The sequence below is a fragment of the Salmo trutta genome, chromosome 12 (genome assembly GCF_901001165.1).
Source record: "Salmo trutta chromosome 12, fSalTru1.1, whole genome shotgun sequence".
Taxonomy (NCBI): Eukaryota; Metazoa; Chordata; class Actinopteri; order Salmoniformes; family Salmonidae; genus Salmo; species Salmo trutta.
Genome location: NC_042968.1, coordinates 91,033,118 through 91,057,236, shown reverse-complemented (window position 1 = coordinate 91,057,236; position 24,119 = coordinate 91,033,118). Strand labels below are relative to the sequence as shown.

At 40.6% G+C, this 24,119-nt stretch overlaps 1 protein-coding gene across 6 annotated transcripts in view; it reads left to right on the top strand.

The window, feature by feature from the left end:
* LOC115204650 (fibrinogen-binding protein) overlaps positions 1-9,064 on the top strand; it is a 71,860-nt gene extending 62,796 nt beyond the window's left edge. For 3 of the 6 annotated variants that reach the window (XM_029770354.1, XM_029770355.1, XM_029770351.1), the window contains 3 exons: positions 4,430-4,508; positions 4,720-4,789; positions 7,520-9,064. In XM_029770354.1, coding sequence (XP_029626214.1) covers positions 4,430-4,508; positions 4,720-4,789; positions 7,520-7,651 — 281 coding nt within the window. In that variant the 3' untranslated portion in view covers positions 7,652-9,064. The remainder of the gene's footprint in view (positions 1-4,429; positions 4,509-4,719; positions 4,790-7,519) is intronic. The other 3 variants (XM_029770353.1, XM_029770356.1, XM_029770357.1) reach the window with 3 other exon arrangements.
* Positions 9,065-24,119: the final 15,055 nt, after the last annotated feature.

The following is a 24,119-nucleotide window of genomic DNA, read 5'->3' as shown; positions in this document are numbered from 1 at the left end:
TCCCTTGCTTGTTGTAAACATATATAAACTTGTAGACAAATACATAAAGAAGATAGACAAACGAGAAACATATTAAATGATAAAACAGTTCTCGACAATAGTGAGAGAAGAGTGGAGAAAAGAGAGAGAGTGAGAGAAGAGAGCGAGATTAGGTGTGTGTGTGTATGTATAAATCCGTATATGTAAGCGAGCATGTAATTGAGTACGTGTGTTCATATCCACTTCATAGTGATCAGATATTTTTAAAGTTGCCATACTTTCTTTTTTTCATAACCTGAAGTCCTTGTAGAATTTAGGACAGCCATGGTGTTATGGAGCTGTCTCAGAATAGCTGTCCATCTATAAAGAGTTTATCCACGATGAGAAAGGCACGCTTACCCTTCTCCCTCTGTTGCCTTTGTACCGGATACTGCTTCTTGTGACATTTGTTTATCTCCCTTGGAAATGGATAATTGAGACCGAATTTGGTCTCTTTAAACTCCCTTCCTCTGCTTTTGATCAGCTCCTTTTGTTGGTAGTGTTCAAATTTTGTGATGATCAGTCTGGGATATTTACATTTACATTTTAGTCATTTAGCAGACGCTCTTATCCAGAGCGACTTACAGTAGTGAATGCATACATTTCATACAATTTCATAAATTTTTTTTTTTCCCTGTGCTGGCCCCCCATGGGAATCGAACCCACAACCCTGGTGTTGCAAACACCATGCTCTACCAACTGAGCTGGTCTTGTCGCTCTGAGCTCCAAGTCTGTGTACTCGGTAGAAAGCCACCTTGTTTAAAGTCACTATAAGAAGTTTCAAGGCGGATTGCATCAATTCTTTGATCATGCCCTCTGGATTATTGGATGAGTCCTCAGAAATCCCACAAAAAAAAATATTTTCACGCATGCTATGACTTTGTATGTCTAGTAGCGACTCATTCATCACCCTGTTTTCCCTGAGTAGACAATCCATGTTGGAATCGTGGATTTTTACCTTGGCTGTGAGTGCCTTGTTCTCTCCTTGGAGTGTGAGAATTTCACTCTGGCTAAACTCCAAATTCCCCCTCAGCCCTGCTACCTCCTCACACAACTTTTCCAGTGTTGCATGGATTCCAGCCAGAGCACTAGCCTCTACTTCAACGTTAAGTAAATCATCCGTGTCTGTAGATTAATCTGTTTTTCTTTTTTTTGTCGGGTTAAAGTTAGTTTGTGAGGTAGTCATTCCAAGGTTTTCCAGGGTTTTTCTTTATTTTTACTATTTTCTACATTGTAGAATAACAGTGAAGACATTAAAACAATGAAATAACACATATGGAATTATGTAGTAACCAACATTTTTTTTAAACAAATCGACATTTATTTTCTATTTGAGATTCTTCAAAGTAGCCACCCTTTGCATTGATGACAGCTTTGCACACTCTTGGCATTCTCTAAACCAGCTTTAGCTGGAATGCTTTTCCAACAGTCTTGAAGGATTTCCCACATATGCTGAGCACTTGTTGGCTGCTTTTCCTTCACTCTGCAGTCCAACCCATCCCAAACCATCTCAATTGGGTTGAGGTCAGCTGATTGTGGAGGCTAGGTCATCTGATGCAGCACTCCATCACTCTCCTACTTGGTCAAATAGCCCTTACACAGCCTGGAGATGTGTTGGGTCATTGTCCTGTTGAAAACAAATTATAGTCCCACTAAGCGCAAACCAGATGGGACGTCTTCACTATTTTAGCTGCACAGCTTATTTTAAATGTAATTAGTTATGTTTTTATATTTAATACATTTGCAAAAATTTCAAAAAATCTGTTTGCTTTGTCATGACGGGGTATTGTGTGTAAATTGATGAGGAACATGTTTTATTTAATCAATTTTAGAATAAGGCTGTAACGTAACAAAATGTGGAAAAAGTCAAGGGGTCTGAATACTTTCCGAATGCACTGTATACAGTACACTCACCAAATAGTTTAGGTACACCACCCCGTTCATGAAAATTGATTGCTCCTACAGACAGTGAGTCACATGGCCAAAATGGATGTAGCAAAATCCCTACAGACGGATTTTGATGGGGATTTTTTATTATTATGCTAATTAGGTTCAAGTGTGGGATTGTCAATCAACTGTAGATGGTTAAATGCAACAACAAAACATACTTTCTAAAAAGCTATGTATTTATATTGTTTTTGAAAAATCTAGTTAGTTTACAAGCACGATAGCTGTATTTTTAGCTTATGTGAAAAAGTGTCTCAGCTGTTCAAAACAAATGACGGTACTGACTGAAGTGAAGTCACAGTATGCATTGGCGAAATGGCCACGAAATGCGCAGACCCAACTCCACAAGTCGGAAGACACTAGAAACAGGAAAACTCACCTACACAGGTAGCAGGCGGCTAGGGACAGGTAAGACACACCTCCACAGGCAAGACACACCTCCACAGGTAGGAGGAGGCTAGGGACAGGTAAGACGCACCTCCACAGGTAAGACAAGGCTAGGGACAGGTAAGACACATCTCCACAGGTAGGAGGAGGCTAGGGACAGGTAAGACGCACCTCCACAGGTAGGAGGCAGCTTGGGACAGGTAAGACGCACCTCCACAGGTAGGAGGCAGCTTGGGACAGGTAACACAAACCTCCACAGGTAGTAGGAGGCTAGGGACAGGTAAGACAGACCTCCAGAGGTAAGAGGAGGCTAGGAACAGGAAGACACGGCTCCACAGGTAGGAGGACTGTGGAGCCGTGTTAGACTGTTATTTTATCAAATCAATTCTCTGTAATTATTTTTACGTGATTAACTAGGAAGTCAGGGCACCAAGAAAAATCTTCAGATTACAAAGTTATAATTTCAGATATAACTTCAGATATTTTAATATCTGATAAATTCGTTTTCTAATTAATGAATTATTCTTTACCTGACGTTAGTCTCATTCCAAATGTCGTAAATTGTTGGTTATCTGCATGAACCCAGCCTTTTCTATAAATCATCGATACATCAATTGTCTTAGTAATTTATTTACTAACTAAATAATCACAGAAATGCATAAAAAAACAACAGTAGCTATGGTTACAAGGTGGTGATAAGGGAGGTTTCCTAGTGGGCTAAGCCGATATGACGGCTTGGTGGACAAAGGGAAGTGGGTGTGGACTGAAAACAGGTGGGAAACACCAGAGGGATCACTACACAGTTGATACTTATATTATTTGAAATACTAATCCTTTGCACATGAACGCTCACTCATTCAGGAATAATTGCAATCAATATATATTTACGCCCAGTGTGTTGTCGTGATTTCTGTTGGAATCGTCTGTCTGCGGAGAATCAGTTCATCAGCGTCTCTCTCTCTGCTTCCCTGAAGATCAAATTATTTTTGTCGTTAGGATGGATACTTCAGAGTACCATTCGGAAATGTTCTCATAGAATAGATGTTTAGTCGGTTGTCGGTATTCGCAATCCTAGGCTTACATAATTTCTAGCTGCAGACTAGTAATTAGTACCTAAGATTTGCTCTTATTCTGTCGGGATCGATAGTCTCAGAGTTTAACCATTTCCCGCTGTGCAGCCAATGCTCCACGTGGTATGATTAGGAATTTAACAACCATTACAACCTTAGCTTCCACTGAGGTTTTTGTGGTCTGAAGAGGATTTCCTCAGGATGGGGTTTTATTCGTAACATTTGAAAAGGCGGGTCTATGATGCCAGATCATGTCTGTGCTCACGGGGGCGTGGCCAATGACTTAGTTAAACTTTAAAGAGAATACAATTATCTCACATTAATGGTTTAACATCACATTACATCATTTCACAAATAGTTTCATCTTTACTCATTCATGTTATACAAGAATTAGATGCAAACCTCAAAATTGAGAAATGTACACATTCAGAGATATAGTTATGTGTGTTTCCTGTCCTCTCTGAGGTCACCAAATGAAACACACTCATCATCCCCGTCCCTTAAGAGTCCACGGACCTTTCCCACCTCCTCACAAGTGGACATTTTGTTTCAAATTCCCATTTTGGGGATTTAGGAGTTCGTCATGTGAAATCCTTTGTTCTCTCTGTGTCACTCTTTCTGCATGGCTAGGGGCAGAGAGTCTCCGCCAGGAATTTATGACCTGAGATAACAGAACCTGTGTGTGGGTGTGAGAGTGAGTGAGTGAGTGAGTGAGTGAGTGAGTGTGAGAGTGAGAGTGAGAGTGAGAGTGAGAGTGAGAGAGAGAGATGCCACTATCTATATCCAGAAAGGGCCACGTCATGACACTAGGGACAGGAAGACACACATTTCCCAGGCAGGAGGAGGCTAAGGACATGTAGGACAAACCTCTACAAGTCAGAGGAAGCTAGGGACAGGTAGGAAAGACAGGGACAAGTGGGATACCTAAGCAAGGACACGTACTGGAGACAGAGATTACCAGGTAATGGTTTATGTTTCACTTTATGTTTCACTTAATGTGACTTCAGGTGACCTGTCTGTGTTGCTGGGGGCTGGGGCTGGTGCTGCTGGAATGGGTCTCCTCGCGGTCCTAGCGCTAACCTACAGGTCAGACACATAGATGAAGCATCAGTCTTTAGTATGTTTTAAGTGCCCGTGTAAAGTTGCTTTGTAATTTACCCCCTGGCTACATATAGTAAATATGTCTTTATTCCTGTTTATTTGGCTGTTTGAAAGTTTGACGTGGGCGATCGTATTTCAGGAGGTTGGGTTGATAAAACTGCCTTTAATGTTTTCTTATGTGTTGTTATGCCCTCAGGAGAATGCATGTCAAGTGGTCACGGAATTTAAATCCGGAGAACACACCAGAACTCATACTAACATACTTGGTGAGTTTCAATGTACACACAAAAAGGTTACTAGTTTTTCGTTTTGTCCCCATAGCTGAAGCCTTTCTTGGGCTGTGAAGAACCTTTTTATAGTGGTTCTTTGAATAACTATTTGTATAACCAGTTGTTGAATTGAGGACGGTTCTACCAAGAACAAGAGGGTTATTCATTACACTGTTAAACATTTCCTGCCAACTGGTTACAGTGAACATACAGTTAATATACAAAAAGTTACTGTATTTTATTATTAAAGTATTAATTCTGTAAGGAGCAGTATGCTGCTGTATACCTACGTGGGTTCTTGGTTCCATCCCTGTAGGGCAGAGCCCTTTTGGGTTCTACGCAGAACCCTCTCATGAAAAACCCTCTGGTTCCAGGTAGAACCAATTACAGGTTCTACAGTTATACTTACAGGATTCTTCAGATGCGCTTATGGCACACACTGTTAAAAATTGTCTGTAATTTGTTACCAGCTACTGAGTTGCAGTAAATATTCAGTAACAACTTATTTTTAAAACTGAACTGTATTTGTATAGTTGAATTACGGTGTTATTGTTGTAACATGACATTATGCTGCTGATTTGTCATTGTTTTAAAAATATTTATTGTATTTTTACTGCAATTCAGTATCCAGGAATATATTGTAATTTAGCAGGATTTTTTAACCTTTAATTAACTAGGCAAGTCAGTTAAGAACAAATGCTTATTTACAATGACGGCCTAGGAACAGTGGGCTAACTGCCTTGTTCAGGGGCAGAATGACAGATTTTTACCTTGTCAGCTCAGGGATTGCGATCTAGCAACCTTTCGGTTACCAGCCCAATGCTCTAACCACTAGGCTACCTGTATAATCTTGTAAAATTATGTATTCTGAGCACACTTAGGACTAAATCTCTATTGGGATTTGAACTTGGTTACCAGTGACCTGAATTCCCTGCTGCACCATCAGGTCTGTGGCATTGATAAAGATTGGCCACAGATTTATTGGCAAGAATACATTTCTGCAATTTGCTAAAAGTTGCCCAAAATGAAATCAATAATTGTGCGATTATCTGACAAACCAAAGTAAAAGGGGCAGTGCTCAGGGAGCCTTGACGTCAAGTATGGATATACGCTCTGGAGATTTGAATTCGCAACCTCTTGGTCAGGAGTGCGTTAATGTTTCTGCAATGCCACCAGATACATATTTATATCAAGAACATGTATTTACACTCTCAAGAATATGGGTACAGCTAGGGTATAGTGTACATGTATCCTAAAAGGTACCGACTACAAAGAATGCTTACTATCTGTCAAATAATGTTATCCGTTATCTTGTAATCAGAAAAGTTCATTGAAGGAACAGTAAGTTACTGGCAGTTAATTTAATACATCTGGTTGCCAGTAAGTTGCTGGCAGTTAGTTGCCAGTGCAGTATTAGCAATTACTGCCATAACTCACTGAAAGCCTGTTGCCAGTTAGGTAATGCAAAATTCACATCAACTTCCAGAAAATGTACTTCCTTTAATTTCCTATGAAATGCAGAATGCGGCTCTTTATTGTAACATGGTCTTACAAAGATTGCAGAACTATCAGTGTCAAAAGAGGTGCTCTACCTTAACAACATAACCATCCAACCACTTAAACTGATACACCACTTCCACTGATGGTGGGCACAAATATACATCTTATTAGATCACTCACCCAAATATGCTAATGTACCCAACAGGTACATTGCCCCCACCTACATTTCAAAGTGCAGTGATGATTGTACCTTATGTTCAAAATATTGGGTATAAAAATTTTACTTTATACTAGATTATCCACACAGTACCGTGTGAGTTCCTATGTGTACTTGGTACAGTACCAAATCTGTACTCTACCTTTGAGCTTTTTGTACCCCAGTGAACAACACTAACTGTAGCCTTATTTTTGAGAATGTGTGGATATACAATGCCTTCAGGAAGTATTCACACCTCTTGACTTTATTCACATTTTGTTGTGTTACAAAGTGGGATAAAAATGTATTTATTTGTCTTTGTTTTTGTCAAAGATCTACACCAAATTTGCCCCAAACATAATACTTTGTATTCAGGACCAAAAGTTATTTGCTTTGCCACATTTTTTGCAGTATTACTTTAGTGCCTTGTGGCAAACAGGATGCATGTTTTGGAATATTTTTATTCTGTACAGGTATCTCTATTTTTCACTCTCTCAATTAGGTTAGTATTGTGGAGTAACTACAAGTCTTAGAGACTAACCCAGAAAAACTAACATCTGTAATCGGTGCATCTCCATTATTGACTCAGGGGTGTGAATACTGTAAATGAGATATTTCTGTATTTAATGTAATACATTTGCTACAATTTCTTTAAAAAAAATTCACTTTGTCATTATGGGGTATTGTGTGTAGATTATGATGTATTTATTTTACCTTTTATTTAACTAGGAAAATCTGTTAAGAGCAAATTCTTATTTACAATGACGGTGAGAAAAGAGATATGAATACTTTATTAAGAATTAACTTAACATCAAGTGTCCCTAAGCACTTCTATTTTTACGTTGTCAGACAATCGGACAATTATTGACTTGATTCTGGCCAACTTTTAGCAAAGAGCAGAAATGTATTCTTGCCATTAAATCTGTGGCCTATCTCTGTCACAATGTTGGTGGTGTAGCAAGAACTTTTCAGTTTGCTGGCAACCAAAACATTTCATTGGTTACACATCTCAACCTCACCCCTTTTCTCAGTGCACAGACAAACACACAGTCCATCCCTCTGTCTTTGTGTGCCAGAACAAGTGTGTGGCCAACGAGGCAGCAACAGAAGAAACCACAGCAGAACATGGAGGGAACGTGGAACCAATCTTTGTAGAACCCTAGAGGAACATAAATACAGAACACAGGATGGACTGGAGATGTTTCTTTTCAATTGTCTTTCGTTTTAAACCAGGGTTATCTTCACATCACACGACTTAGGCACTAGCTATGTCATTCCCTGCTACCAACACACAACCCCTACCACAATGTCCTAGCGGACCAAACTGATTCAAACCTAGTAGTCAATTGAATTTTCAAAGCCAAGTGGTTTGATTTTATTTCTATGAATGTGAAAAATTGAGAAAAAAACCACTGCTCACCTCAGGATGGTTGTGGAGTTAAACCAACTACAGGACAAACAAATTAATTACATTTCCATGCATGGCATCTAACTCAAAACTTCACACATATTCCTTAAACATCAAAACACATATCCCACACATCTGTGACACACAGCAACACTGAATAATAAGATACACTGTTCATATAAGCTATATTTGGTTAGAAAATATTAACATCATTGGATTGTTTCAGCAGTCTATTATTAAGATCTGGCTGGCCTACCTTATATCCATCTCTGGCAACTGATTCTGCTTTTACCTATTAAATATATTCCTGTTGAATACTCTCTAAGAAATGTACCATTGCTCATCAGACCTTAATTAGTAAATAAATAATTCCTTATATCTGAAACCTGTTGCGCTTGTTTCTATCCTTTAATTTGTATTGTACTCCTCTAGAACCCTCAAATTAATCTCTGAACCTGCTGTTTAATTTGTGTTGTACTCCCCTAGAACCCTCAAATTTGTATTGTACTCCCCTAGAACCCTCAAAATAATCTCTGAACCTGCTGTTTAATTTGTGTTGTACTCCCCTAGAACCCTCAAATTTGTATTGTACTCCCCTAGAACCCTCAAAATAATCTCTGAACCTGCTGTTTAATTTGTGTTGTACTCCCCTAGAACCCTTAAAATAATCTCTGAACCTGCTGTTTAATTTGTGTTGTACTCCCCTAGAACCCTTAAAATAATCTCTGAACCTGCTGTTTAATTTGTATTGTACTCCCCTAGAACCCTTAAAATAATCTCTGAACCTGCTGTTTAATTTGGGTTGTACTCCCCTAGAACCCTTAAAATAATCTCTGAACCTGCTGTTTAATTTGTATTGTACTCCTCTAGAACCCTCAAATTAATCTCTGAACCTGCTGTTTAATTTGTGTTGTACTCCCCTAGAAACCTTAAAATAATCTCTGAACCTGCTGTTTAATTTGTGTTGTACTCCCCTAGAACCCTCAAATTTGTATTGTACTCCCCTAGAACCCTTAAAATAATCTCTAGACCTGCTGTTTAATTTGTGTTGTACTCCCCTAGAACCCTTAAAACAAGAAGTCTATCTTGTGTATGAAATTGTTTGGTCTATTTTTCTACTTGTATGTTTAATACCTAAACATGGCAAATAAAATATATATATATTTAATCAGAATACAAATGAGTAATTACCACCATCTACTGGTCATCATCCGTGTGTGTGTGTGTGTGTGTGTGTGTGTGTGTGTGTGTGCGTGTGTGCGTGTGTGTGTGTGTGTGTGTGTGTGTGTGTTTCAAATATATTGAATTTCACCAGAGAGGTTTGCAGAGACGAATTATACCTCTACCAAAATCAGTTTAATGTCAACATGATCAAAGCAACAACGCTGGTTTCTATGGTTACCACCCTGGATAGACTGACAGTGCAAACATATTTTGAACTAAAATATAAACGCAACAATTAAAATGGCGCTGCTATCTCCATTTTAAAGTAGTCCATTTTATTACTTTTTGGGGTTTGAAAATAGTGTTAAGCTAATATTGGGGATCACTCCCAACTCATGGGAATCCCCACCCAGTTGACTACTTTAAAATGGTGGAAGCTCACAATTACAATGTCCATGCTAAAATGGATTATATCCAATTTGAGTCCTCGAACTATCTCGTTGGCTATGCACACTACATTTTATTTGGACAGTTTGTAACGTGTGCCCTCCTGAATAGGCCGCATGCACACCTACTGAATCAGGTTGCCAAATTACAGCCAATCAGAATGGTGGTGGGTGTGGCCCAGTGTGATGAAGTTTAAAGGGACAGTTCACCCTAATGACAAATATACTTCATGTTATGGACAGGAAACAGCATACCAACAAGAGTGAGTGTGGACAGATCCCTATTGGAAAATAATAAAATGTCAAACTATGCACAAAAACCACCACCATCAACAATATTGATTTGATTTGGTATCATTATAACATAATATGTTCAATATTTATGAACTTAATTTAACCTCAAACATTCTATATTCTATATTCTCAAATCATAATTTCAAATGTCTGGCACATTTACAGAAATCGTAATGTGCATTGTCCGTGTTAAATAAATAAAAGAAAACAAATTAAATGAGTAACACTTCAATTTAACCAACCTGGTCTCAGGGGTAGATGTGACATAGTAAATGTAAATCCAGGACACTGAAATTAGTATGATATGTTACGTTTCGAATGTATTAATTTGGTATCTCTTTGTAGTCTGTCTGTCTCTACAAGTGCAGTAATGTATTCATATTTCTATATTCTTAATTCCATTCATTTACCTTATATTTGTGTGTGTTGTGTATATTGTTGTGAAATTGTTAGATATTACTTGTTAGATATTACTGCACTGTTGGAGCGAGAAGCACAAGCATTTCACTATTTTCCTCCCTCATAACTTAGCCTACTGTTCTGACTTGGTGGTGCACATGTAACCTATAGCCTGTTTTAGAGAAACGTGGTCTGTTGAGGGGCTGGCTGAACTGTTGAGGGGCTGGCTGAACTGTTGAGGGGCTGGCTGAACTGTTGAGGGGCTGGCTGAACTGTTGAGGGGCTGGCTGAACTGTTGAGGGCTGGCTGAACTGTTGAGGGCTGGCTGAACTGTTGAGGGGCTGACTGAACTGGGGGTATGTGAAGCTGGACATGGGGGGTATGTCCCCTCACCCAGGGTCAGTGTCTTTTTTCACAGTGCTACACTCTTAGAAAAAAAGGTACCAAAAGGGTACTTCGGCTGTTCCCATAGGATAACTCTTTTTGGTACGAGGTAGAAACCTTTTGGGTTCCAGATAGAACCCTTTTGGGTTCCATGTCAAACCCTCTGTGGAAAGGGTTCGACATGGAACTCAAAAAGCTTCTACCTGGAACCAAAAAGGGTTTTCAAGTAGTTGTCCTACCTTTTCAGGACATTCAGGTGAAATGTCAGAACTTTATGGTCCTGATAATATAGGAAAACAAACACACAAATAAAGTCACAGACACAGACACAGACACACACACACACACACACACACACACACACACACACACACACACACACACATATTGTTCCCACCTTTGACCCTGATGAGGCATGGTCTGTGGATTTTTACAGGAGAAGCTCAGTTGGACCATATCCACATGAGTAATGGATCTGGAAGAGTTGACTTTGTGCTGGATGACATTCATATACATGATATGAGAACCATTGGACAGAGACAGAGACAACAAAGGAGGGCCTACTGCAGCACCTACATCTTCTGCACAGATTCTGTCAGACCTGGGCCCTGACAGTAAATCTCAATAAGACAAAAAATTCCAGTTGCCAGGACAACAAATGCAAATTCTAGACACCGTTGCCCTAGTTGTAACTACAGTACCTAGACCTAAACATCAACACCACAGGTAACTTCAACAAGGTTGTGAATGATCTAAGAGACGAGGCAAGAAGAGCCTTCTGTGCCATCAATATGAACACCACATCCCAATTTAGATCTTGCAACAACAACAAAAATACTCCCAATGTGTTATAGAACCCATTTGTCCTCTATGGTTGTGAGGCCTGGTGTCTACTCACCAACCAACCAACCAACAAAATATGACAAACACCATATGTGACCTGATTCAGGAAACTAGGGGCAAGTCATGACTTCACAGGAGAGCTGTTTGAACACAAAAAGTTTTTTGTTTGTTGTCAAAATGCTTTTTTTTTTGTGCTGGGGAAATTCCTTCTTGAACATGTGTACTTTCATGTGTCTTAATATCAGACTTGTATGCCATCTGTAAATACAAATAAAACATTTAAACTACGAGCCTAGTTGGTTTAGCCACAGAAAAAGTAAGCAACCTTCCCACTAGCCATGATTGGCTGAGATAATGAGTGGACTGGACATCAAATAAAATCAAATCAAAGTGTATTTCTCACATGCGCCGAATACAATAGGTGTAGACCTTACATTGAAATGCTTACTTACAGGATCTAACCAATAGTGCAAAAAAGGTATTAGGTGAACAATAGGTAAGTAAAGAAATAAAACAACAGTAAAAAGACAGGCTATATACAGTAGCGAGGCTATAAAAGTAGCGAGGCTACTTACAGACACCGGTTAGTCAGGCTGATTGAGTATGTACATGTAGTATGTACATGTAGATAGGGTTAAAGTGACTATGCATATATGATGAACAGATAGTAGCCGAGAGATGAGTTTGGATTGGTCTGCCATATAGCACGTCTGTCTATTGGAGCTGGTCAGTATGTCTAGGTAAACGTGTCAAACACGGCTTTAAATAAAAAGTGTTGTGCAGTAAAACTGCATAAACCTAATGTGAAGTTAAAGTGTACTGTTAGCTAGCTAACGTTAGCTGGCTGGCTCGCTAGCTAACGTTATGTGTATGATCTCCACTTTCTGGAGGACCGAGTTTTGAAATCAGTGGAATTCGAGTATGATGGCTAAGGAGATGGAGAAAACACCAGTCTGGATTACATCGTCAAACTAAGGGCAACCATGCATGGCATCAGACAGGAGACGTCTCCAACCATGATGTATACTGCTAAGATAGTCTAGCTAGCTACATTTTCAGATATTACACATTCCTAATTTTGACAGAAAGTAGTTTCATTTCAAGTGTACTGTTAGCTAACTAATGTTAGCTGGCTGGGTCGCTAGTTAATGTTAGCTGGCAGGGTCACTAGCTAACGTTGTGTATGATCTTATTCTTCGTATCTCAGACACATTTGCTTGACTAGTTATAGTCATAGAACCTGGTTGGTTAGCTACCTGCAGATTCATGCAGGGTAGTAACGTCATGAGTTGTGATTATGGTCCATTGCTTAGCTAGCTAGCTTGCTACATGTCTTAACAAAGGACTCCATACAGGTATCCATTTCAATAGAATGTCACTGCAATTGTTAATAGACACACTAGCTGGTAAATTCTCTCTGGCTATCTACTCCGATATCAGACCACGGGTAAGATAGTCTAGCTAGCTACATTTTCAGACCATTGTTTAGCTAGATAGCTAACATTAGCCGGCTGGCTCGCTAACTAATGTTACATCATCCAGTGTGCGTTCGGACAATCTGACAGCACAGTTGCAGTCACCAACACTTTGGATAACATAACAGCCTAACCAGCTCCGCTAGAGTGAGTAATGTTCAGTGAGCTGTTTTCTCTCTCTCTTAGATGTCTGGAAGTAGCTGGCAAGTTAGTACAGAATGCACAGATCAACCTTTAAAGAGATGGGTGGGGCTAAAGCTTAAGAGGGTGTGAACAATGCTGAATGGGTGTAGACAAAGAAGGGCTCTCCAACAGCAGTACCAAAACATTGAAAGACGGTTTTCTCAAAAGTAGGTTTTACAAGTTGATCAACTTTTCAAGCAGAATTACTTTTCCATTGTTTCCATAAATACAGTGTATGATATACCATTTTGTAGCTCTGAATCTCAACTTTTATCCAATGTAAAAAACTGAAATTCAAATGTTGCTACATAAGATCGAATCCATATTGAGTTTCTGCAAAAAATATGCAAAACCCCAAACAAAGAACAGAATGTATTTGTGAACAGAGCCCAGAATCAAACAGACCCCACAAAGCCCCAGTACAGCAACACAATTAGACCCAGCCAAACTATGAGAAAGCAAAAAGATAACTACACTGAACAAAAATATGAAAGCAACATCATGAGATTAAATAAAATATCCCAGAAATGTTCCATACGCACAAAAAGCATCTTACTCTCAAATTTTACGCAAAAATTTGTTCACCTCCCTGTTAGTTAACATTTTTCCTTTGCCAAGATAATCCATCCACCTGACAGGTGTGACATATCAAAAAGCTGATTAAACAGCATGATCATTACACAGGTGCACCTTGTGCTGGGGACAATAAAAGGCCACTAAAATGTGCAGTTTTGTCAAATGGTGGTCACATCAAATACTGACTGTTTTTTTTTATCCATGCCCCTATTTTTTTTTTATGTATCTATCTGTGACCAACAGCTGCATATCTGTATTCCCAGTCATGTGCAATCCATAGATTAGTGCCTAATAAATTCATTGAAATTGACTCATTTCCTTATATAAACTGTTAATCTTTAAAATTGTTGCATTTATATTTTGGTTTGGTGTATGACACATTGTAAAGAATCAACCAAAAAAACTGAGCAAATTGGAATTTCTTCTGCTACTTAACAGAGAGTACACAGTGGAAGAATACCCAAACACTGTGACTAACCCTAAATTAAGAAAATCTTTGACTATGTACAGACTCAATGAGCATAGCCTTTGTCACACCCTGGCCATAGAGAGGGTTTTATTCTCCATGTTGGTTATGCCAGGGTGTGACTAGGGTGGGCATTCTATGTCCTTTTTTCTATGTTTTGTATTTCTTTGTTTTGGCCGGGTATGGTTCTCAATCAGGGACAGCTGTATATCGTTGTCTCTGATTGGGAGCCATACTTAGGCAGCCTGTTTTCCTGGGTGGTTACTTTTTGTTTAGTTCATGTTCCTGACAGAACTGTTTAGCTGTCGTTCGTTTTGTTGAAAGTGTTCTATTAATGATGAGCACTCACCACGCTGCGCCTTGGTCTACTCCTTGCAACAGCCTTGGTCTACTCCTTGCAACAGCCGTTACAGCCGTGCTATTGAGAGAGGCCACCATAGGCAGACCTGGCTCTCGAGAAAGGACAGGCTATGTGCACACTGCCTACAAAATGAGGTGGAAACCGAGCTGCACTTCGTAACCTCCTGCCAAATGTGACCGACTGCCTCGATTCGGTCGTATGTAGAAAAATTTGAAATGGTGTTTTTTACATTGGATGAAAGTAGAGATTCAGAGCTATCAAATGATATAGCATACACTGCAGTTGAACAATGGGAAAGTAATTCTGCTTTGAAAGTTGATAAACTTGTAAACTCAGTTTTGAGAAAATAGAATTTTAGTGTTTCAGTGAGAGAGCTCTTTGTCTACACCCATTCAGCATCATTAACACCCTCTTAATCTTTAGCCCCACCCATCTCCTTGCATTCAGAGCACACACTTGATGCTCTGGCCAATGATTTGTTTACCTCTTGATAACATGAAAACAGCCTAACCAGCACTGCTGGCAACAATATCATTATGCTTTTTTGCCAACGCTTACATCGGCCATATTCAATGGGTGTTGTACACTTTAGCTTAAGACATGTAGCTAGCTAGCTAGGTAAACAATTAACCTAGCTAGGGAGCCAGCCAGCTAACGCTAGCTAACAGTACACTTTAGCTTAAGACATGTAGCTAGCTAGGTAAACAATTAACCTAGCTAGGGAGCCAGCCAGCTAACGCTAGCTAACAGTACACTTTAGCTTAAGACATGTAGCTAGCTAGCTAGGTAAACAACCTAACTAGGGAGCCAGCCAGCTAACGCTAGCTAACAGTACACTTTAGCTTAAGACATGAAGCTAGCTAGCTAGGTAAACAACCTAGCTAGGGAGCCAGCCAGCTAACGCTAGCTAACAGTACACTTTAGCTTGAAATGAAACCACTTTCTGTCAATTAGAAACATGTAATATCTTAAAATGTAGCTAGCTAGACTCTCTTACCTGTATAAATCATCATGCATGATGGACGCATCTCCCTGTCACGGATCCATGCCACAAATGCCCTTAGTTTGAGGACATTTGCCTTCCCTGTAGCTCAGTTGGTAGAGCATGGTGTTTGCAACACCAGGGTTGTGGGTTCGATTCCCACGGGGGGCCAGCACAGAAAAAAATGTATTAAATTGTATGAAATGTATGCATTCACTACTGTAAGTCGCTCTGTATAAGACCATCTGCTAAATGACTAAAATGTAAAAAAAAAAATGTAAAAAATGACATAATCAGAAAACAGGTGTTTTCTCCATCTCTTTAGCTATCATACTCTAATTCCACTGATTTCAAAACTCGGTCCTCCAGAAAGTGGAACGCAACACTTCTGCAGCTACATTTAACCCTTGTGTAGTCTAAACATTCTGTATACTCCCCTTGTGCTAAGGGTAAAAAATGAGCCGCCTTCACTAAACCCCTAAAATAAACCCCAAATCTATTTTGCATGAAGAAACAACCTGTCATTCATCACAATCTTTGTGAATATCTGGGTTTTCCCTCTTTACAATGCAGAAAGACTGCATTTAATCAGTGGACACCACTCATTTTTATTACAACACACCTGTCATAATTGTTTCCTCTACTAAAGTAGAGGTTTATTATTGCTAAAGGTACTGCATAGATGTAAACATATATTTTTTTAGCAAGAGATAACACTTGTATAGCCTAAGAAAGTAGCAGAAATGTGCAGAAAGTAGTTTTGAATTGATTTTATTGAAGGGGAACAATAACAGTCGAACTTTTTTGGCAACATAGTGATATGTTCTTATATACTGTACAATGAGGAATTCAAAATCAAATCAAATCAAGTGTATTTATATAGCCCTTCTTACATCAGCTGATATCTCAAAGTGCTGTACAGAAACCCAGCCTAAAACCCCAAACAGCAAGCAATGCAGGTGTAGAAGCACAACTACAAAATACTATAATGGCACAAGACGAGACCCAGACGAGACCCAGATGCTGACACGGGAGGCAGATGGTTTGAGTCTTTGATATTTATTAATAATCCAAAAGGGGTAGGCAGGAGAATGGTCGAGGACAGTGTCGTGACTGTCCTGCTCGGCTCAGGTTACCAATGACCACAATCCTGCAGAGAGATTTCATCCCCACTAGAGGAGAAGGGATCTCACGGGATAGGAAGATGTGGGGGGTTTTATGACCCCTCACATCATTGTAAATCTTAGGCAACAGACTAAAATTCCTTTGTCCTCTCACTATGGAGAACCAGCCTCAGAACATTAAACATGCAATAAAGGGACTTTGGGACAAGGGGTTTTCGTCAGCCACAATGGTGGTCATGATGATAGATGGAATATGAAAATGAATGTCATTTTTGTCTGGTTATTAAAGGTTAAAGGACGATGTTATTACGGAAACATTGTAACTTTAAGAGTTTTCCTAGTATATGCTTGATGTTTATACATTGTACGATGTGTGGAAAATGTCCAAATCAAAGAGAATGTTTTGGTAAAGATGAAATGTGATGTTAGTTGTCTAAAATTAGATTGGAGTTAAATCCAGACCTCCAGCCTCTTAACTAGTTAAATCTAGACCTCCAGCCTCTTAACTAGTTAAATCCAGACCTCCAGCCTTGTAACTTGTTAAACCCAGACCTCCAGCCTCTTAACTAGTTAAACTCAGACCTCCAGCTTCGTAACTAGTTAAATCCAGACCTCCAGCCTCGTAACTAGTTAAACCCAGACCTCCGGCCTCTTAACTAGTTAAACCCAGACCTCCAGCCTCTTAACTAGTTAAATCCAGACCTCCAGCCTCGTAACTAGTGAAATCCAGACCTCCAGCCTCTTAACTAGTTAAACCCAGACCTCCAGCCTCGTAACTAGTTAAATCTAGACCTTCAGCCTCTTAACTTGGTACGCCCAGAGAATTGCTCTAAAGGCGGTTACGCCCACTTCTGACCCGAGTGTATAAGACATGTGAGTTAAGAATTAACATATCAGACTAAGTGACCCGAGCTGCAGCCATGGTCTGAATAGTATGGGTCAGAATATAATGATGTAATTACGTGTGGGAGGTCTCAGATGGGAAGCTCCTTGTGGGTTGTTTAGGCTTCTCAATGACGCACTTCTCCGGCGCAACTCTCTGGTTGTCCTCACGATGTCAGTGTCCTTTTGGCTTAGTGGTCTGATTCCTCGCCCTTGCTCTGGAAGGGGTCTTCTGAGGACAGACAGCATAAGAGCGGCAGTTCGGGGCAAGGCTAGGGTTCAAATAAGCATAGCTGACAAATTAACCCAAATGTATATTTCTCTCGTGTACTTTCTCTTTTTCTCTCTCGTTTAAATCCCCATTTTGGGTAACACGCGCCATAGTGTGTTGGCCCGTTATACTAAGTCCTAATCAATAGCCTAGACTGTGTTTTGTGTGTCTTTTATCATCATTTTAGCTTGCTAGTAAATAAATAATCAACTAAGATTGGTGTGGTACGAACTCATTGGTGGGACGCGGGTCCGTGCAGATTCCCGGATTATGCGACGTTTAGAATGAGATTGTAGAGGAAACTGATTAATTAGCGATTGTTGTAAAATCGATATTCTGATATTCTTTGAGTTAATTTGGGAAATAGAAACTCAATAAAACAAATTTTCCCATGGTGCCCCAGGTTAATGAGTTAATAATTGCTTGATTCATTTAATCATGCAATTAGAAACCTTTAATCATTCGATGAACAACAGTCGTCACATTAACTAATACAACGTCACGACAACAGGTAAAAGGTCAAAACCAGTTCAGAGTCCAGGAGGTACAGTGTGGCAGGCAGGCTCGAGGTCAGGGCAGGTAGAATGGTACAGAATGGTACAGAGTCCAGAAAACAGGCAAGGGTCAGCTGCTGGTTGAGTTCAATCAGTAGCACACATAATCTCAATTTCTCCTTTTGTGTGTGTGTGATTGTGCATATGTGTGTGTGTGTCTTTGTGTTTTTTGTGGGACCAACTCCATATTAATGCCCATCATTTTGGAATGAGATGTTCGACAAGCAGGTGTCCACACATTTTTGGTCATGTAGTGTAGGTTTGCTTGTCTTTATTTTATGACTTATCATTAATGCCGTCTTTGATGTGCTTATCAATGCACAAAAAAACTATAAAAATTCCCCACTCCTATCGATAAAATAATTATATTAAGTCATACACAAGTTTAAGTGTACTTGGATTTTCAAATGTATTCTGTCATTATTTAACGAGCATTTTAGACTGTTGGGCCAGTAATCAAAAGGTTGCTGGTTTGAATCCCCGGGCCGACTAGATGAAAAGCCTGTTGACTTGTACTTGAACAAGGCCCTAGTCGCTCTGGATACAAACGTCTGCTAAAGGACTACCGAGAGGTTGTGAGATTGAAAAACCACACCATCATTATCATAAACTCAGCAAAAAAGTCCCTTTTTCAGGACCCTGTCTTTCAAAGATAATTCGTAAAAATCCAAATAACTTCACAGATCTTCATTGTAAAGGGTTTAAACACTGTTTCCCATGCTTGGTCAATGAAACATAAACAATTAATGAACATGCACCTGTGGAACGGTCGTTAAGATACTAACAGCTTACAGACGGTAGGTAATTAAGGTCACAGTTATGAAAACTTAGGACACTAAAGAGGCCTTTCTACTGACTCTGAAAAGCACCAAAAGAAAGATGCCCAGGGTCTCTGCTCATCTGCGTGAACGTGCCTTAGGCATGCTGCAAGGAGGCATGATGACTGCAGATGTGGCCAGCGAAATAAATTGAAATGTCCGTACTGTGAGATGCCTAAGACAGTACTACAGGGAGACAGGACGGACAGCTGATCGTCCTCACAGTGGCAGACCACGTGTAACAACACCTGCACAGGATCGGTGCATCCGAACATCACACCTGCGGGACAGGTACAGGATGGCAACCACAACTGCCCGAGTTACACCAGGAACGCACAATCCCTCCATCAGTGCTCAGACTGTCTGCAATAGGCTGAGAGAGGCTGGACTGAGGGCTTGTAGGCCTGTTGTAAGGCAGGTCCTCACCAGACATCACCGGCAACAACGTCGCCTATGGGCACAAACCCACCGTCGCTGGACCAGACAGGACTGGCAAAAAGTGCTCTTCACTGACGAGTCACGGTTTTGTCTCACCAGGGGTGATTGTCGGAATCGTGTTTATCGTCCAAGGAATGAGCGTTACACCGAGGCCTGTACTCTGGAGCGGGATTGATTTGGAGTTGGTGGGTCCGTCATGGTCTGGGACGGTGTGTCACAGCATCATCGGACTGAGCTTGTTGTCATTGCAGGCAATCTCAACGCTGTGCTTTACAGAGAAGACATTATCCTCCCTCATGTGGTACCCTTCCTGCAGGCTCATCCTGACATGACCCTCCAGCATGACAATGCCATCAGCCATACTGCTCGTTCTGTGCGTGATTTCCTGGGAACTTGGAACTTGCAAGTGCCTTGTTGGAAGAGTGGGGTAACATATCAAAGCTAGAACTGGCAAATCTGGTGCAGTCCATGAGGAGGAGATGCACTGCAGTACTTAATGCAGCTGGTGGCCACACCAGATACTGACTGTTACTTTTGATTTTAACCCCCCCTCCTTTTTTTCAGGGACACATTATTCCATTTTTGTTAGTCACATGTCTGTGGAACTTGTTCAGTTTATGTCTCAGTTGTTGAATCTTATGTTCATACAAATATTTACACATGTTAAGTTTGCTGAAAATAAACACACTTGACAGTGAGAGGTTTCTTTTTTTGCTCTATTGCAGTTAGATATTTTGAATTATTTGTTGCAATATCTGTGTTTTTGACTGATAAATTAATCAATAAATGTATCTTATGCTACTCAAAGATAAATAGCAAACATTTTTCTAAGCTAATTCAATCTATGAGACGGATTTATTGCACCCATTACTGAAATGGTTGTTCCAGTAGATAGAATCATTTATTAATCTTTCTATCTGCGGCAGTCATTCTGAATGCAGATAGTGGGAATCCACTTGGGCTGGATTCCATTAGGAATTCAACATCTCTCTGCAAACCAGCATAATGTGACTTGATGCTGGTGTTGATGTATGTTAGGCTGGTCACCATGTGTTGCTGTATCTTAGGCTGGTCACCATGTGTTGCTGTATCTTAGGCTGGTCACCATGTGTTGCTGCATCTTAGGCTGGGCACCATGTATTGCTGTATGTTAGGCTGGTCACCATGTGTTGCTGTATCTAAGGCTGGTCACCATGTGTTGCTGTATGTTAGGCTGGTCACCATGTGTTGCTGCATCTTAGGCTGGTCACCATGTGTTGCTGTATCTTAGGCTGGTCACCATGTGTTGCTGTATCTTAGGCTGGTCACCATGTGTTGCTGTATCTTAGGCTGGTCACCATGTGTTGCTGTATCTTAGGCTGGTCACCATGTGTTGCTGTATGTTAGGCTGGTCACCATGTGTTGCTGTATCTTAGGCTGGTCACCATGTGTTGCTGTATCTTAGGCTGGTCACCATGTGTTGCTGTATCTTAGGCTGGTCACCATGTGTTGCTGTATCTTAGGCTGGTCACCATGTGTTGCTGTATCTTAGGCTGGTCACCATGTGTTGCTGTATGTTAGGCTGGTCACCATGTGTTGCTGTATCTTAGGCTGGTCACCATGTGTTGCTGTATGTTAGGCTGGTCACCATGTGTTGCTGTATCTTAGGCTGGTCACCATGCATAGCACCGTTAACATCAAGAACACATTCCTAATATGGTACAGCAACCCTGTGGAAAGCTTTTGAAACTATGTAGAGTCCATGCCCAGACGAATTGACAATCAAAAAATAAATCCTAATGAACAAGGCTTTGAAGTTTATTTCCCCCCCTCTATCCTCTAACTCAAAAAAAAGAAACCTCCCTGGTTTTGTGTGATGGCCTCTTCCAAATATGGACGTCCACGAAAGAGAGTTCAGACGACTGCTGTACAGCTTGTCGATGTCGTTGAGCTAAACAACCACCGTTGTCGTGTTCGTGAGAGTCTTGTCTTTCGATGGTGGAGATTTATTAGTTTGTAGCTCACATAGTTTGGGTTGGTTTCCACTAGTTACACCAATCACAAAGTCAAAATTGGCTATATTGTAAAAATAGCTTTTTTGGTCTTAATTTAAGGTTAGGAATAAAGTTAGCAGTGTTTTTAAGGTAAGGGTTAAGGTGACTTTTAAAAACATTTTGAGAAAATGAATTTAAGAAATAGGTGGGGGTTTATGACGTTGTGTCTGTGGTAACTACTGAGGACAGTTCGGGTTTTACAGACGATTTTGTGACGATTTTCTTGTCCGGATCCTCGCATGTGTAGAAAAAGGCCGTTTCCACAAGCCCCATGTTATGAAATAGACGCAAACGTTATGTCGGCGAAAAGAGGAGATTGAGCTGCAGCCACAGTACGTCTCTAGCATTAACACACAGGCAGATATTCAATATTCAAAATGACGCACGGGTATGTCAATCAACTCTAGGGTTTTTCTAAGCAACTCCCTGCTTTTCTGTGTGGTTTTTGAATTAACAATCAACTCCAGCAGAGTAGAGTATCTCCAGCAGAGTATCTATTGGTTGACTTCCTTTTGATCTAAAATCCATGCTGCATGCACACTGCAAAGTGGAAAAATTATGTCCATGTAAGAAATCTGATCAGTGCTTTTATACTGCATCTGATGCCAACCTTTGGTTTGGTATGGAATATTATCTTCTCTCATTTCTTGCCAAACCTAATTGAAGGCTTTAGGGTCAGGAAGACAGACACGGACTAATGCAACAGAGGATGTCAGGCAGAAACAGTCACTCAGCCACATTATTATGCTACATCCCAAATAGGTTCTGGTCAAAAGTAGTGTACTACATAGGGAATAGGGTGCCATATGGGTACTACATAGGGAATAGGGTGCCATATGGGTACTACATAGGGAATAGGGTGCCATATGGGTACTACATAGGGAATAGGGTGCTATATGGGTACTACATAGGGAATAGGGTTCCATATGGGCACTACATAGGGAATAGGGTGCCATATGGGTACTACATAGGGAATAGGGTGCCATATGGGTACTACATAGGGAATAGGGTGCCATATGGGTACTACATAGGGAATAGGGTGCCATATGGGTACTACATAAGGAATAGGGTTCCATATGGGTACTACATAGGGAATAGGGTGCCATATGGGTACTACATAGGGAATAGGGTGCCATATGGGTACTACATAGGGAATAGGGTGCCATATGGGTACTACATAGGGAAAAGGTGCCATATGGGTACTACATAGGGAATAGGGTGCCATATGGGTACTAAATAGGGAATAGGGTGCCATATGGGTACTACATAGGGAATAGGGTGCCATATGGGTACTACATAGGGAATAGGGTGCCATATGGGTACTTCATAGGGAATTGGGTGCCATATGGGTACTACATAGGGAATAGGGTGCCATATGGGTACTACATAGGGAATAGGGTGCCATATGGGTACTACATAGGGAATAGGGTGCCATATGGGTACTAAATAGGGAATAGGGTGCCATATGGGTACTACATAGGGAATAGGGTGCCATATGGGTACTACATAGGGAATAGGGTGCCATGGGGGACACAGTCTGCCACACTTTGTCCCTAATGGCCCTTTTCCTCTCAGATATGACTGGTTGGTAAATGACTGGAGAACACATTGATTAACACAAATCCAGAGAGCCATTAGCGATGGTGGATGGAACATACTGGATTCCTCCTCCTCGGCTGCGTTCTCTGGCTAATGGAGAGTGAAAAACAAATGAGCTCTCTTTGTTTACCCACCACTGTGTGTTCTCGCTGTCTCCTTCCATCTCTCTTTATTGGGGCTCTCTCTTTCGCTCCATCTTCCACCACCAAGATGGCACATTTCATTTCTGTGAGAGGAACCTCAGGGAAACTAATGACCTAGGTCTGACACTGAGGAGTTATGAATAAACCTGATGTTATGAAGATAGGGAAAACATGTGGTCTGTTTCTCTGTGTGTGGTCTATTGTTTACGTGGCTCTGTTCAAAATACATGTACATTTCATCCTTCTGATGTGATCTGATGTGACCTAAAGCCTGAATGAACATACTAGGTGGTTGGGGGAAGTCAACATTGTGGTAACTTCACATAGTAGCTAAAGAGTGACTGATACAGTAAGTAGTCTTGTCCGAGCCATAACGGCCCATAGGACAGGAGCCTATCTCCTGTTTCTGTAGTGTGAGACAGCTTGATGTACAAGTACACCCTCTGGACAGGACGCTAGTCTATCTCCTGTTTCTGTAGTGTGAGGCAGCTTGATGTACTAGTACACTACCTGGACAGGATGCTAGTCTATCTCCTGTTTCTGTAGTGTGAGGCAGTTTGATGTACAAGTACACTACCTGGACAGGATGCTAGTCTATCTCCTGTTTCTGTAGTGTGAGGCAGCTTGATGTACTAGTACACTACCTGGACAGGATGCTAGTCTATCTCCTGTTTCTGTAGTGTGAGGCAGCTTGATGTACTAGTACACTACCTGGACAGGATGCTAGTCTATCTCCTGTTTCTGTAGTGTGAGGCAGCTTGATGTACTAGTACACTACCTGGACAGGA